The sequence below is a fragment of the Pygoscelis adeliae genome, unplaced genomic scaffold, assembly GCF_000699105.1.
Source record: "Pygoscelis adeliae isolate BGI_AS28 unplaced genomic scaffold, ASM69910v1 Scaffold226, whole genome shotgun sequence".
Taxonomy (NCBI): Eukaryota; Metazoa; Chordata; class Aves; order Sphenisciformes; family Spheniscidae; genus Pygoscelis; species Pygoscelis adeliae.
The window spans coordinates 1,490,425-1,506,621 of record NW_008824983.1 but is presented as its reverse complement, the minus strand read 5'-3'; the positions used below and the strand labels follow the sequence as shown (position 1 = coordinate 1,506,621).

The 16,197-nt window shown below is 43.0% G+C and overlaps 2 protein-coding genes across 4 annotated transcripts in view; one reads left to right on the top strand and one right to left on the bottom strand.

Moving 5' to 3' along the window:
* TAX1BP1 (Tax1 (human T-cell leukemia virus type I) binding protein 1) overlaps positions 1–4,651 on the top strand; it is a 65,851-nt gene extending 61,200 nt beyond the window's left edge. For all 3 annotated transcript variants that reach the window (XM_009325705.1, XM_009325706.1, XM_009325704.1), the window contains 2 exons: positions 2,764–2,849; positions 3,504–4,651. In XM_009325705.1, coding sequence (XP_009323980.1) covers positions 2,764–2,849; positions 3,504–3,705 — 288 coding nt within the window. In that variant the 3' untranslated portion in view covers positions 3,706–4,651. The remainder of the gene's footprint in view (positions 1–2,763; positions 2,850–3,503) is intronic.
* A 3,236-nt stretch (positions 4,652–7,887) lies between these two features.
* Positions 7,888–16,197, bottom strand: part of JAZF1 (JAZF zinc finger 1) — a 103,446-nt gene continuing 95,136 nt past the window's right edge. Inside the window, exon 5 of the mRNA XM_009325748.1 lies at positions 7,888–8,160. Coding sequence (XP_009324023.1) covers positions 7,984–8,160 — 177 coding nt within the window. The 3' untranslated portion in view covers positions 7,888–7,983. The remainder of the gene's footprint in view (positions 8,161–16,197) is intronic.

Genomic DNA, 16,197 nt, shown 5'->3' with positions numbered 1-16,197 from the left:
TGTGAGAATGTGAGAAACCCACCCAAAACAAACTAAAAAACCCCCACCCAACCTATTAACCTATTAAAGCTTTATATAAGGTAGACAGGCAGAGCTGATTTTTTTTTTTTTAATTTTTTTAAATGGCAAACCTTCGTATAAATCAGTGTGCATTTTGTTGATTCTAATCAAAATCTTTAGCTTCCCCTGGACTGTGGTAGTAGAGCAGAAATGCACATGTGGGGAAGCTGATGCTAGAGCAGTCTACTTCTGCTGACACAGCTAATACAAATGGATGGAGGGCATCGGTAAGATCAGTTCTACTTGAATAATGTGTTACATGTACTGAGTGGCAAATGAAATACGTTCACTTTAATCTTTGTGTAATGCGTGCAGAAAGACTTGAGAGGTTTCCTTTTGTGAGAGGGAAACTAAAATTTCTGTGGTATTGTAACACTTGTGTGGAAGGTGGATTGCTTCGGGAATGATGAGTGCTGTCTTCTGTTACAGTTGGGCATTCAGGTCAGCGGTTTCTTTCAGGTCTGTGTAAAGACCCGTTCTTAAAAGTTGGGTTTTGTTGAATGCATTAATAATTTTGAATGGGAAGAGAGACCCATCTTGTATCATGTTAGCCACATAATTTTAGTTAATGCCCTTATATACCAAGTCAATATTTAGCATTGGTAAATCCTGGCTCCTTATTCAACTAAAATTAATAACCCTTAATATAACGAATGACCTCTGCATTTGTCATTGGGTCTGCTAATCCTAAGCAAAGCTTACTTAAGGAATTTGAGGCTGAAGAGCCCTTTCACCAGAGAAGTACCTCGTCCACCTTGTCACTTGTAACCAAGTATTAATAAGTGCTGTGACAAAAATGCCCTGGGCTCAAGAAGTAACCGAGTGACAAACAGTAAAGAATTGTAAGAAAGTATTTTCTAAAGGATTTAAATGTTAATTAGGCCTGTGTTTGTAGTGGAACTATTTTTTTGAAGGAAGATGCACACTCATTTTCTCAGGTAAGTCCCGGTCTGCTATTCAGCAAACCTGTTGTGTTTTTGGCACTATATAAGCTGTAGCATTGTAGCATGAGAGTACTTTACATAGTTTTTCTTCTTTAATACGTACATCCTACCTCTTCCGTGACAAAAGGAACAAATAATAATTTAGAACCCATATGCCCTTTTTACTGCAGGTGCAAAGCAAGCAAGTTAGACAGGAAAATGTCTGTTGCTAGCATCTGTCACAGCAAGCCCCACTAGCTGCTTAATGGAAATGTTAAATGCTTGAAACTAAACAGCTGTTGTCAGGAGAAGAAAAATATTGAGGGAATCTTCCCTTCCTGCCCTGTTGCCATTAACTCTTCATAAGGACCGAGTATGTTAGCCTAAAAATGAAATACGTTTGAATATACGTATTAGTTACTTGGATAAAACAGGCAGCATGTACGCTGTTACATACGGTCCCTGGCACATCCATCTTTGAAGACCTGCTAGATAATTCATAGTTCTTGCACGTAAGGCGTCTTTGAGATGAAAAGGAAAATGAACTAGGAGTTGGAGTTCCAAAATCTTCCTGAATTTACCTTGCTGAATATTCCCACCTTGAAATGAGTACGTTTTGTGCTGCGTTATCCAATAGCAGAATAGAACCAAGACGCTGTATAATGAATAGTTCTGCGCTGCATAAAGAATGCGTTTACAAACGCAGTTCTGGTTTTCTTCCTGCTTTCTTACTTCCCTTTTGTGCCGTTTTCTTCCCCTAATAGCGTTTGCTTACATCCCTGTGCTTATTTAAATCTTAATTCATAATAATGTCATCACGGAATAAACAACCCAACCCAAAAACCTGCAGAACTAAGTGCTCTGACCCCTTGCTTGTCAGAGGGGACCTCTCGAATCCAACCACTTGTAGGTATTCTTCATTTTCCTGCTTGAGGATTTCCCATTGCGGGCAGATTTCTTTCTTCTTTTGAGAAGCGAGGAGCAGCGTATTCCCTAGAGGCCGACCTGCCTTCCTAACCTGATAGAAGCTCTGAGGCAAGCCCGCTTGTCCGTCAGCAGAGCGATCCTCATCAGTGCCCGCTGCAGCTATTTATGTGCCGTTAGTCTCCGTGAAGGGAGAGCGCAACTGCCAGAGCTGACGAGAGGAAGCAGCCGAACGGGGCAGTTTAGCTGATGTGCCCGACGGCAGCGTGGAACGCGTGGCGTGCTTGGCTGGTGAGAGCAGCACAGGCAGACCGCTCAAAACTGGCCGTCGGGAGGCAAGCGTGTGAAGAGCAGTGGGGTTTGTTTGTTTTTTTTTTTTTTGTCCCCCCTGCTGAAATTTAAATCGACAGATTTTGGAAGTGTGACTTGACATTCTGTTGTCTAGAATTTGAGTTTCGGCTCTCGATACAACGCTACTGTGGTTTGTAGCGCGATGCCCTGCATTCGGCTTGGCACGGGTTCTTCCGTTCCGACTCAGCCCCCGGGCGTTAACAGTGAGGTGACCTGCATTTCCTTAGTTACTCTGTTAGTAGAGGCGTTCTAGCAGTACTGGCGCAGATTTCTGCTCTAGGTACGTGGTCAAAAGGCAGCCTGCGTTTAGCTTTGCATGTTGATTAACCACCTCTCCTTTTGTACACTGAAGTAAAACGGATGCTGCAGGGATTATGAAACGAAAGGTAAATTTCATCCGCGTTTATGCTTGATAACAAAAATGTATTTGGAGGGGAAAGAAAAAAGCTGTTTCTAGTGGGTATTATTGCAAACATTTCCTTTTTTTTTTTTTTTTTTAAAATAGGATGATGACAACACTGTACCTTCTGCTCCTGATCCTCCAAGTCTTCTCTTGCATGAACGTGGAACAGGTTTCTGCTTTGATTCCAGGTAAATGTTATCTTTTATCGGTCTTCAGTGGCATGGGTAGGTTTCTGGATAACTGGACTTTTTTACTCAAGGCTGGGGGGTGGAGGTGGAAAACTGTTCAGCGTTTTCAGTGACTGTTTGGTGTACAATTAACTGTCAGAGAATACGCTGTTAGACTGGGCGGACTGCTTGTGTTATCCCTTACTTTGACAGAACGTGGACAATTTCTTCAGTAAATGAATGAATACCTTTTGTTTTTCCCCCCTCTCTTTCCAACCTAATTGTGAACCGAAGTTTAGAGCTTTTATAAAGTGTTATGTTTGCTAAGAGCAAGCATTTATGAGCAGAGAGAGTGGTTTCCCATGAAACCGCTTGGCCATTAAGATGTTCAATAGATTTGTGTTCAGTGGTAGCTGGAATGATGTCAAAATTATGTCGCTTTTAAAATGCCAGCTTATTTTGGAATCCCTGGGTTGAACTACTTTAACTGTATCGAGCGCTTTCAGCGAAGACGTTTAAATACGATACTCGCTTAGCTACGAAGTCTGCTCAAACTTAAGTTTGTAGTAAAGCTCTTGATGTGGGTGGCAACAGGATCCTACTTTTGTATTTTCTTTCGCAATAACCGATTAAATGACCGTTTCCTTCTTTCTTTCTCTCCCCCTCCTCTTGCAGTTTTGATGTGCACAAGAAATGCCCGCTTTGCGATGTGATGTTTCCACCCAACTACGATCAGAGCAAGTTTGAGGAACACGTCGAGAGTCACTGGAAGGTGTGCCCCATGTGCAGTGAGCAGTTCCCGCCTGACTACGATCAGCAAGGGTTTGAGAGGCATGTTCAGACGCACTTTGATCAGAACGTGTTAAATTTTGATTAAATACTTTGTTTTGCGGCGTAGCTTAAAACCCCACAACTTGAGTCGTCCACCTCCGGAACAGCAGCAGTGCAGCTTTTCTGTAACAGTGCAAACTTCTGATTAAAAGCTAACGTACTCTAATGGGAGCCGTGACAAACGGCGGCTGTAAGCTGCTGTTGGGTTATCTTTTCTCTCTACCTAACCTTATACTAAAAAAAAAAACCCCGCAAACCCCCACCTTGTCGTGTATGTAGCTATTTATTCCCCTACTTAGCGGAATTTGTAAGGACACGGGAATGGCTTGGCCTCAGAGAAAATGAGACCAGCTTCACGATGCTCTTCAGCTACATAAAAATGCCACCAAAACACCTCGGGTTTCTCTGGACCGTGATAACTGAGGCATGATTAAAAATGTAATAAACGGATGTTTCTCCTAGCAAATTTGTGTAGTTTTTCTTTGAGTAACAGTTAAACCAGCAAGTTCCGTTACTTACCCTATGAAGATATAGTTTTCTAGTACCTTTCTGAAATGTAGATGCATGTACTGTGAGATTACATGCTTGCAACAAAAGGAGTGGCAAATACTTCAGTTCTACACGTATAGAACGTCTGCCTTAAGGGATAATGTTGAATTAGGTACGTCGTACCTTAAGGCGGTATTTTTGAGTTGAAAGAAACTGCTGTGCTTAAATGCCTATAAGTAATTGTTTAAAAAGAAATCATTGCCGTTACGTTGCAGTTGCATCCAGTAGAAAATATTGTTACATTTCCCCAACAGTGAACTGTGTTCTGTTGGCTTAGGGCTTTTAAAACCTTCTGCGTTTTAACTTCATGTATTTCTTTCCAGTAAGTACAAACATGTGTGTATATCTAAACATTTTATATTTACTTTAACTGCGTTACGTAAATTTGCTTTCCACTTGTTGTACAGCAGCCTTGTTACATTAAAAGCAAAACTATTCATGGAGTCGGTGGTCCTTTTTCCCTGCTGCTCATTTTGAAATAAAACGGAGTTGAGGCTTTACATAGTTACAGTAAACGATGTTTCAGCTTTGTATGACAAAGAAACTGTTGCTCACATCTATTCATGGTCTTCCTTTGAGAGAGAGACTCGGGGATCAAGGTTTTGAGTAGCTTCTGTTGGCCGCGGTTCTCCCCTGAACACGTGCAATATCCTGTTCAGTGCAGGATTTATTGAAGGCTGGATGGCACGGGTAGATGGCAGTGTCTTGGGCAGCAGCTACCCCCGCAGTCCCCGTGGTCCGTCTTAAGTCTGAGATGATTCTTTTTTTTTTTTTTTTTTGAACTGTGAACTTCATGTCAAGAGATGGTCTGAGGTAAGGCACGGAAATGGCCATTTCCAAAAGAATATTGTGGCAATTTTTTTTTCTTGCCGTAACTCGACAGCATGAGAACAGTTAGAACAGGCTATAAAACCAAAATATTAGTAGTTATCGTATTACTGAAGAAAGACTGACGAGGTCTCAGAGGCTGGCATCCCACACAGGCAGGACAACCTCAAAAGCCGATTGTGCCAAAGCAGGGACTTCTCTTAGATGTGTGTGTGTGTGTGTGTGTGTGTGTGTGTGTGTGTGTGTGTGTGTATGGGGAATTACTGAAAAAGTTTCCCGGTTGAATAGCCACCCTGACATGGCTGCTTGACATCACCCCCCCAGTGAGTCTGCGGGTACGTGACAGAAGCCAAATGCCTCTACCACAGCCTGACCGAATTTTAAAATTTCAGTGATTTCTCCTTTCACAGTGACAGCCACTTCATCTCTGCAAACCTTTAGAGGAAAGGCAACCCATGTCCTACCCACAGAAGGGGGCTTCTGTAGCATCCGCACCAATTTTACCTGGTTACCTGAGCCCTCTTGCCACGGTGGAAGGAAAGAGCCTGTGAAATCTGAAGTCCTTTTGACTGATGAAGTCAAAATACTCCTTTTGTTGGTTTGTTTGTTTCTCCAGGCTGCAGCATTCTGTGTCATTAATGGGGTAGTGCTTAAGTTGCTTCAGGCGTTTCTTGAACCCACAGTTTGATGATACCGAAGTAAAACAGACAAATGAAAGACCACATACAGCCCAAGAACTCAACTCTTCAGGTTAGTAACGAGTGAAGAGCAGTCTTTTTAGGTCAGAGGCAGTTTATTTTAAATGTGATTTGATTTACATTTATAAGCAGCTTTCTTGACAGGAATTCTTTAAGTTGCCTTCAGTTCTAAAACAAACCTCTGTCACTTTCAAACTTAAAGTACTTTGTCCCCAACAAAACATATGAAAATATAATTTAAAGCACACTTTTCACAGACACAGTACAATACATTCACTATACACAGTATAACAAAATAGTCCCATCTTTACCTGGTTAATAATACTGTCACAATGAATAGGTAAATAGAAACTGGAATTCCATTTTCATAGTTGAAAGGAATTTACATGCAACAATGACGTTTTACGACTGTTTAGCTGTTGAACGGACTTACCCAGCCTGTCGTTTCTTGCACTAGGAGCAGAGCCAAAACGTAGCTGTTGGCCAGATCTGTTGCCAAACTGTGGAAGGTAGGAAGTGGCCACCTGGGGCCCCTTGTGGGCTGGTAACTCTCATGTCTGGATCATCCTTTAAACCCAGCTGACAGCACCGTACGACACGACCACTGTCGCCTCTCTAGGATTTGGAAAAGGGATGTTCTGTTTCGGTTCGGGTGTTCTAAACGCTTAGTCATTAGGATGGTTCCTAAGTGTTTTAACGAGACTTTTGCTCTGCTGGAGAATAGCTAATTGTCATCCTGACAAAGTTTGCCTTTAAAGCTTCGGGGGGGGGAAAAAAAAGAGGGAAAGCTCATTCCTCCTTTACTTGAGCTGCCTTTTGCCCTTAGAAGAACAGGAACGGAGCAAAGGCGGTTGCTGTGTTTAATGCGGGGAGTTCCTCCCTAACCCTCACCGTGTAGGAAGTGTGTCGGGGCTGGGGCGGGGCCAAGAATAGCACTTGTGAGAGAAGAAGGCTCAAGGCAGGATGGTAAGCAACAAATGTTCAGGTATGCTCCAGCCACGAAGCGCTCTCATGTTGGCTTTTGTTTTAAGTCAGTCTCTGACCATCTGCTGCAAGAAGCACTTAATCTTCAGTAAGGCTCATATGTCAGCAAAATGAATTGTAAAGCTAAACAGACGCTTCCAAATGGAATGCGGTGACCTACGACGAGAAGCAAAAAAAAAAAAAAAAAAAAAACAAACACAAAGAAAAATCTCAAAATGCAATGAACGTGAGGGAGAGGCATCAGAAGCTCCCTTAGCACAAATAATGGACCTCCTCAAACCATGCGTAGAATTGTTAATTTTTATTTGCAACCACAGGCACATGCTCGTACAGTAGTTGCAAGAATTGGCAACACATAAAACATTAAATCTGTTGGCAATAGAGAACTACAAAGTGCTTTAAAACTTCATCTGAGATGAAGATAATTGTTTCTCACACACACACAAATTTGCACTTAAGTATTTCCAAGTGTCTTTCTAACAGATAGCTCAGGGGTAAGTATTTAGTTGGACTGGGATCTTGGTCCTCAAAAGTTTGATGGGCATGAACATAAGATGACATCTCGTACAAAAAAAAAGTAGTAATTTCTAACGCTAAAGTGATTGTTTACTAGTTCAAATGGCAAGATTTTCAGCATTTCCGGGGGGGGGGAAGATTCGCAGGATAATATAAAATACAGCAAGCACACCTTTTTATGTATGTTATTTAAGTATGAAAATATTTTTAGCATATTATGTTAAACATTCTTTCTTATTTATATTTCCGTTACCTAAAAGACTTGCTACTCCACCGATAACTCCATTACGTAAGGCATGTTAACTAGTTTGACGAGGGTGGTATTGTTTTGGTTTTGCACGCACATTGACGGACGCGTTGGAAGTCGCCATCAGGTTACAATCTCGAAAGGATGTCAGTGCCAAGCGCTCCTCCTCTCACTCCTGTTCAACGCTTTTACTTCAGTACAACTAAATACGCAACGCCCCCCCCTAATTTTTTTTTCTCGTTTTGGAGAAGAATGTTCTGAAGAACCTATAGCTTTTATAGCACCTTATCTCAAAGTAATGAAAATGGGTATGATGATTACATGTGCAAATGTACAAAATCATTAACTCTACAAAGATACATCATTCCAAAATTACAGAAAATTTTAAAGCATGCATTTAATTTTTTGAAAGGGTTGCTGAATGCTTCCCCTGAAAAAGGTGGCTGTTCTCAAAATCAGCAACTGCTGGTGAGGATTTCTTGGCACGTTTGTGACCAGCATGTTATTGCTGCATCTTCCTGATAATCTCAGCAGACACGGGGGGATGGAAATTGATTGTGTGGTGCCGCAGGCCCTGAGCTGTCTTGTAACTCTTTCCACAGCGACATTTGAATGGTTTGCGGACGCGGATTTGCGTTCTGTGGCCGTTCTTGGCATGGTACTTTATACCGTTCACATTCTGTGAGTGAAGAAGTAAAATGTTAGTGGTCAAGAGGTCTGATAACGGCTTGGCTTCCTGTTAAAAAACCAAAAATCCATTAACGTCAACGGGCAAAATCACACAGATTGCTAGGAGCTCCCGCTGGGTGTTACGCATGGGTTGGGCTTCCAGGATACGAGGTGGGACAAGGAGGAGAATAATCTCTGCGGTTCTAATGCATGCAATGTGCCTACCTGGGTAATACTGGTTTTTATCTCCCAGCGGATGCCACTTTCCAAAAAGTACCATTTAATGGGCTCACACAGAGATGTTCTTTGCTCACACAGAGATTTTTTTCTTCGTATAACATTGACAAATTTTATTCAGAGGTTCATTTACAAGGAAACAAAGAATTGGCATGAAGACTCGAGCCACGCTTCTTCTAAAAGCTGAAGCTCCCCCCCGCCCCCGGTGCGTTTGTTCCGTTTTGTGTCATTGTTTCTAGATACGTCTTTAGGCACCAGCAAATTCTGACAGTTTACACATTGGCTCCAAAGAATTAACTGCAGGGAACGCTTTAACTTTGAAAGAGTTACACAGGGCACTCGGAAAATAATCCAGAGAAGCCGCCTTCAAAACAGCTATCGTTGGGGAACATTCTACAGCTAAAACTAGAGAACTCATCGCCAACTCTAGTTTGGGGAGAAAGAACAAAAAACCAGCACCACAGCGCACTTTTAACCCTTATACTGGCACAGTCAGGAAGCAGGCAACACTTTTGCTAGATTAATCGAGAACCTTACTAAACATACATCAAAATCATGCCCCTGTCCTCCTCTTCACCTCTTTCTGGCAGAAGGGGAAGAAGCTGTTGTGGTCTCACTCGTATGCGATACCGCTTTCTCTAGGATTCATCTTACTGGAGTCTCTCTTACCTGCCTCCACTAAAAGAGCCTGGATTTTGGATAAATGAGAAAAGGCAAACTGTCTTTCATTAGAGCTTCTCGTAGGAAGAAAAAAGATGCCAAAACAATTTGTGGCAAAGGCGCAGCTCCGAGGCTCTACTGTGTCCTCTCTAAAGTTTCCAGATACGTATCTCAGGGTTTTTTTTAAACTATTAAAAAAAAGACAAAATCAATTAACAGCATGGATATTAATTAACCCACTAAATTAAAAGTTTCAGGGATTTTGTCTTTGCTGAACCACTGCCTGGTGTTACACATAATCGAGTTAATCGAGTGCACCCTCAGTAAGTTTGCAGACGACACCAAGTTGGGCGGGAGTGCTGATCTGCTCGAGGGTAGGAAGGCTCTGCAGAGGGACCTGGACAGGCTGGATCGATGGGCCGAGGCCAACTGTATGAGATTCAACAAGGCCGAGTGCCGGGTCCTGCACTTCGGCCACAACAACCCCATGCAGCGCTACAGGCTTGGGGAAGAGTGGCTGGAAAGCTGCCTGGCGGAAAAGGACCTGGGGGTGTTGGTCGACAGCCGGCTGAACATGAGCCGGCAGCGTGCCCAGGCGGCCAAGAAGGCCAATGGCATCCTGGCCTGTATCAGAAATAGTGTGGCCAGCAGGAGCAGGGAAGTGATCGTGCCCCTGTACTCGGCACTGGTGCGGCCGCACCTCGAATACTGTGTTCAGTTTTGGGCCCCTCACTACAAGAAGGATGTTGAGATGTTGGAACGTGTCCAGAGAAGGGCAACGAGGCTGGTGAGGGGTCTGGAGAACAAGTCTGATGAGGAGCGGCTGAGGGAGCTGGGGTTGTTTAGCCTGGAGAAAAGGAGGCTGAGGGGAGACCTCATCGCTCTCTACAACTACCTGAAAGGAGGCTGTAGCGAGGTGGGTGTTGGTCTCTTCTCCCAAGTAACTGGCGAAAGGACAAGAGGAACTGGCCTCAAGTTGCGCCAGGGGAGGTTTAGATTGGACGTGAGGAAAAATTTCTTTACTGAAAGAGTGGTTAAACATTGGAACAGGCTGCCCAGGGAAGTGGTTGAGTCACCATCCCTGGAAGTATTTAAAAGACGGGTAGATGAGGCGCTTAGGGACATGGTTTAGTGGGCATGGTGGTGTTGGGTTGACGGTTGGACTCGATGATCTTGGAGGTCTCTTCCAACCTTAATGATTCTATGATTCTATGATAACAAAAGTCCCCTTGGCTCTTTTTAAGCAGCAAGTTCAGTTTTATCAACATGCAGCTTACAGTAAGAGGAAGCTCCAGCTTGGAACTCACAGCGTTTAGACAAGTTAGACAATTTGTTTAAAAAAAAAAAAAAAAGGGGAAAAAGCCTTCAGTTAACAGAACAGAGCTACAACTCCTAAAGCTTCGGAAGACTCTATATACATCAGAAAGCAAACCCCAGAAAGGCACGAGGTTAACGCCTTCAATACCACTCTCCCGCCAACACTTCCCTTTCTCCTCCCCTACCGCCTCATCCAACTTCTTCTCAGTCAGAATCTCAAGTGTTACGTCCCACTCCTGAGAGAGACAGTCCCCCTGCGTGCTGCCCTCCACTGCCCTGCTCTAACCACAGCTCACAACAGCAAGCAAAAGAAGGATGAGGAACTCGCTGCTCCCATCAGGGAAGTAGGGAGGAGTGTAACTGCGAGAGAAACCGCCCAGTCTCCCAGATAGCTACGGTGTTCTCACCTTACAATGTAAAATGCTGGTCGTTACTTATTACACGTTAGCTGTGCCACGGCAGCAATGTATTTTAAATCTTTAAGCAAAAACAGTTCTCTGGTTTCAATCATAAAGTTGAGCGTGGTACTGCTCTCGTCAGAACTCGTAATGCCCAGTGGAGTCTGTACCGCTGAAGTGGCATTTCGGGGCAGCCTGGGTGTCCGGATGATTTGTGGCAATCCTTTAGGAAAGAAAAACTTAGCCTAAAATATCCACCCTGGAAAAAGGGTACGGTGCAAGACTCCAAGCAACTGCTTTGCCCACAAATTCATGCTTCTCTCCTCTAGAGCATCCAGCCACTGAATCCTCGCTTGAAGTCCCAAGTCCAGCCCCCAAATTGTCCTTTACATCCTTAAAAATACTGGACAACTCCTACACAGCTGTCGTCTGAGATGTGGGAGACGAGAATCTTCAGTCTCCAAGACAAACCAGACATACGAATGTGAGCCTTCAGGGCAGGTTACTTCTGGGTGAAGAGTATTCAGAGGAGGTAGAATGCCGTACCACCAAGACAGACAAGAGCACATCAAAGCTACAAATCACCCTCAAGAGCAGTCAAGTGAATTCCCTGCAAGTTATCCGAGATCCTGAGGCAGCTTTTAGATGGTTTTGCATGCAGTTACAACCTTCAGCACCCGCAGGACCACCGAGGCAAGGAGGCCGGGAATGTCACTGGATGTCATGAGGATTGTCATAAGGCATCTGTCAATACCTGAAGTACCGTTAAGGACCTGCGCCCTCAAAGAAGAGAAAATCCAGGGGTGACCTGCTAAACTCTTGCTACTGCGGTGGAATTTTAAAAACGAAGCTACCCCCAAACCCTATATATATTCTGGAAACTACAGAAACCTGTTTAGACTTTTAATTTTTGTAAGAAATCACTTTAAGATACTTTTAAACTAGTATCAATTGCTACAGATGCCATAAACCTGCAATCACAAATCTCCTCACTATTCCATGCCAATGGTACTCTTCTCCTGATCCAGATTTTTTAACGATCCACTCGGCCTCAAGTACCCCACGCGCTTTGATGAAGGGGGAAAAGTACTTTCAGGCAGAAAAATTTAAGGAAATGCTAAACCAGAAACCTACGTGGAATGAATTGGGCCATGGAAGGTTTGAAAAATAGTAAACCACGTGGAGTATGAGGAGCCAGTATAACATGAAATTTGACCTGTACTCCTGTCTAAAAGAAAACTGTTGTTAGAATTACAGTTGACTCTTCAGCACTTTTTCCACTGCTGTAATGTAAACACTTTGTTGTATGTCTGGGCCGAGTTTGTCGAGGTATGGCAAAACCCACTGCCAAACTCATACATCACTTTTATTGCTCTGGTTACTTAGGTTGCTCATTATTTACTCTCACAAATGACTGAGGAAGAAGATGGCAGTATAGAAGGGCACTCTCAAATCTTACACGGGAGGAAACAATTATTAACCCGGGACCAGATCAGGAGGAGATAGGGAAGTTTAGACTGGCACTGCCTGGTTTGCATGGACACAAGGACACTTGCTGGGCAGGGCCCCTTGCACGGCAGTACTCATGAAGCCACTAGACTGCAGAGAGCTTGCCACCCCCTTCAAGTAGGAAAAGAGACGTCAAGGATGGTTTGGGAGGATTTCTTCTTTCAGACTTGGACATTCATGGATGTTTTTGTACCTCCTGAAGTTTTCTTTGTGGGTCCAGTTCCTCTTTGCTCAACTTGCAAGCTCTGGCTTGCTCCTTTCTTTCAAGTAAATTCCCTTTTTCCCCTCTCTCACTTCAATATTCTTCCTCCCTAAGCTCTGCCAAGTCTCACTCCTCTTAGGTCAGCCTTCCTGGGGGTTTGCCCCACCCGACAGGCCTAGGACCCTCGTCCCATTACCTGCCAGAAAGACAAGGCATTCTTGGAAGGTACCACTTCTCCTCGTGCCCAAGGCCAAAAAGCAGTCATGCATGTAAGCTACATTTTGTATGCATGGAAATATGTTATTCTTCTATTATTGTATTTGCACAAACTAGAAAAATTATGACAAATACTCCAGGGTTTTCTCTATAATAGTATATATGCATTATTTGTGGGGTTTTTTTGTATCTATCTGTCATGTCTCAAACTTCATTTGCTCTTTGGAAGTTGCCTGAATAAGTTTATCTACATCATACACACATTTTGAACGTCCTTCTCCAGAGCTAGAGACCAAATAACTGGCACACATAGGTGGTATTGAATAAAAGGAAAACTAATTGCCACCTTCATAAATCCACACTTTAGCTCCTACAGGTGGCATTTTGCAAAGCATGTTAACTACTCAATACCCACACACTTCTGGACAGGGCATCTAACCGTGGATGTAAATCCAAAATCTGGTCAGGCTGAACTCCACAGAAACAAGGCTAAGATCTTTGGGTTCCTTTGAATCACGCAGATGATTTTCTAAAAATCAAATTTAAGGCATCAAATACAAATCGTATGAAGAAAAAAAATATCCATAAACGGCAAACTATAAAATACGTATAATTTGTTCTCTAGGTCAGTAACCATAAGAAGAAGAAAGCAAGCTTCAGAAATTAGTTCAGAGGCTTGTGTTTTAAGCATCTAGAAGACAGTGTGCTCCAGATTCATTTCGCTGTTTCTGACTACCCCACAAACAAATTTACATGTCATTAAAATCCCCCCCCCGAATCTTCAGCTCCTCCAGAAAATCTGTGCCATATTATATAGAGTACCAATACAGCAAGCAATTTTATTTCTTAAAAACCCATAAAGTTCCTGAAGAACAACTAAATGTTTATGACTCACTTCTACCGCACTGCCTATGGGAAACCACCAAGAGATAGCAGCTGGGCAGGAGGCCAGTAGGGTCTTCTGATATTCATCAGGGCTTGTGTATAAACATGTTCTCGTTACAGTTTCCATTGTCCGCCCCAGCCCATTCCTTGGGAGTATTTGTTGTACTCATTTTTGTCTTATTTACCTTTCCATAATGACTTCTCAGTGCAGAGGCCATCTTTTGTCCTTGTGCATTGTTTGCAAAAAGGAGCCCCATCCCTACTGGGCCCTTTAAGCTGTACTGTAATACAAATAACACATCTAAAAATAACATTTCTGCTTCTCAAAAGTACGTCACCTAAGGCCAGACAAAAGAAAACTGTGTATATTCTCCTTTCCTCCTCGCTCCCTAAAGGAATGCATCCTTTCTCAGCCGTAAAGTGAGCCTGGCAATTACTGTATGTGCCTGTCCGTGTTCCTGTTTGGAGCTCTCTAATTGTTTTACAGCCCTGACTGTGATTATTCAGTACCCACCAGAAAATCCCTGTGCTTTGATCACAGGACTCCCTACCCAGATTCCGCAAATAATTCATCAGAGGAGGGGGTTAAGCAGAAGGAAGATGAAGAGGAAACAAGAAACGCAGCTGACACAAAGCTAAAAGGAAGGAAACAAAGACAAAAATGCGAAAAGAAAAAAAATTAGGCTGAAAAGAAAAAAGGGAGGAAACAGAGTCCACAGAAAAGAGAAACGAGGTGAGGCAGAGTTTAAGGAAATGTATTTTCCTATCAGGACTAAACAGAGGTGAGTCTCTTAGGAAAATACGGTACTTTTTATTTGCTGCTGCTCTCTGTCTGTCAGCCTCTCTAAAGGTTGTTAATTTGTTCCCTGTCCGACTGTTCTAACATTAATGGTGTACAAGATATCCCTTAGACAGTCCTCATGCATTTGAGATGAAGGTAGTGAGATAGCAGAAGCAGGCAGAAACAGCTTATTTGGGCAATAAAAAGACAGAGGGCTGGCAGTCAAACAGAGAACAGACAGGATATGGCAAATTACAGGGTTCTCCTCCTAGCCTTTGCCATTAAGTGCATGTTTTCTGCAATGCATAGATGCCCTGTGGGCACAGTGACTTCTAACAATTACCACGGCTTGTTTGTTTCCTGAGCTAGGGATTTAGCTTTTATGCTATACCCTTCATCTGGCACAGCTTCTACCACACACCAGAAAAGTATTAATCTTGAATAACGTGGGTATATCTGCAAAGTAATACTTGCAAACAGTCTGAAAACATCTTTCCCCCTGCCCTGCCCCTGGAGGTGCTGTTCAGTTTTTCCTGTAACTGAAGAGAATAAACATTACATAGTTAAGGCTAATCTCTGCAAAAAAAGACTTGTATGTCACTAAGAAATAAGCACGCTGCTTTCTTGCTCATGTTTTAAGTAAGTATTGTCAGTATTAACTGATCTGTATAGGAGTCCCAGTCTTGTGATTCGCTGCTATGGGAGCTGCCGCTGTTCAGAACAGCTGCAGCATCACCGAAACACGTTTTTGTCTACTACACGATTTCATGCACAGTTTATTCATTCTTGTCACAACTGTTTTATCTCAAATGTTATTGGTCTTCCTATATTTCGCTTTCATATTTCTGTTCTCTTTTAAGTCCCTACTTTTCAGTTATTTAAAGGAAAAGCCATAAAATAAAACTAGTATAAAACCAACCCAACCACCACTGCTTTTTCTAGGGTATAGGTCAGTGGTTGAATTTTCCAGCACTTCATGCAAAAACTTCAGAAAATGATTTGAAGGAACTATGCTAACATGCTATTTCTGTTCCCAAATTTCAATGACTATAGAATACCATACTGAAGTCCAAGCTGCTCAGTACAATTTTATCTGTCCCTGCACTGGTTCACGTGAAGCAATACTCCTCTCCTCGCAAAATCACGGCATGTTCTATACCAGCCAGCTCAAGGTTCAAAGTTAGAGATGTTTCATTCCCATAAACAGACAAAACTTTTTCATGATGGAGAGTAACTAAAAAGGGGGGAGAGGGATTGTTTCACAGCACGTCACACAGAGGGATGCAAGCCCTGCACATGGGGCCAGACACACTGCCGGCTGTGTGGACGGGTCATGGGGACTCAGACCCAGGACAGAACGATGCCAGGATTTCCCCGAGGCTCTGCCTTCCCGAGGTGACCTCTGACTTGCAAAATGTTAACCACCACCTTCCGCGTATCACCTTTACCAGGAAAAGTACCCTCCCTGGGCACAGTCTCACTAAAGGAGAGGCAGCGTCTCTAGCAGTTAAGCAGAAGGAATTCATTCTGGCACTGATGGGCAGAAGCTTTTTATTTAGTGTCTCAGAAAGGGACCCAGGAGATGATTTTGCTGGTAGTACCTCCTGCATTCTGCAGTTAATTTGTCTAAATAATAGAAAGCTAGTTAAAATGTGTAAAGCAGAAGAGTCACTATATGTAATCTCTCTTGACAGACAGGGATGCAAAAGGCTACATCCTTTGTAAAACTGGTAACTTGGCTGTGCTTGAGAGGAAACCAGTGAATAAAATATGTACTCTGCTAAAATACCACGAAAATAAATGTGAAAAGTCTATTAAACGAGAAAGGTACAAATTTATTTT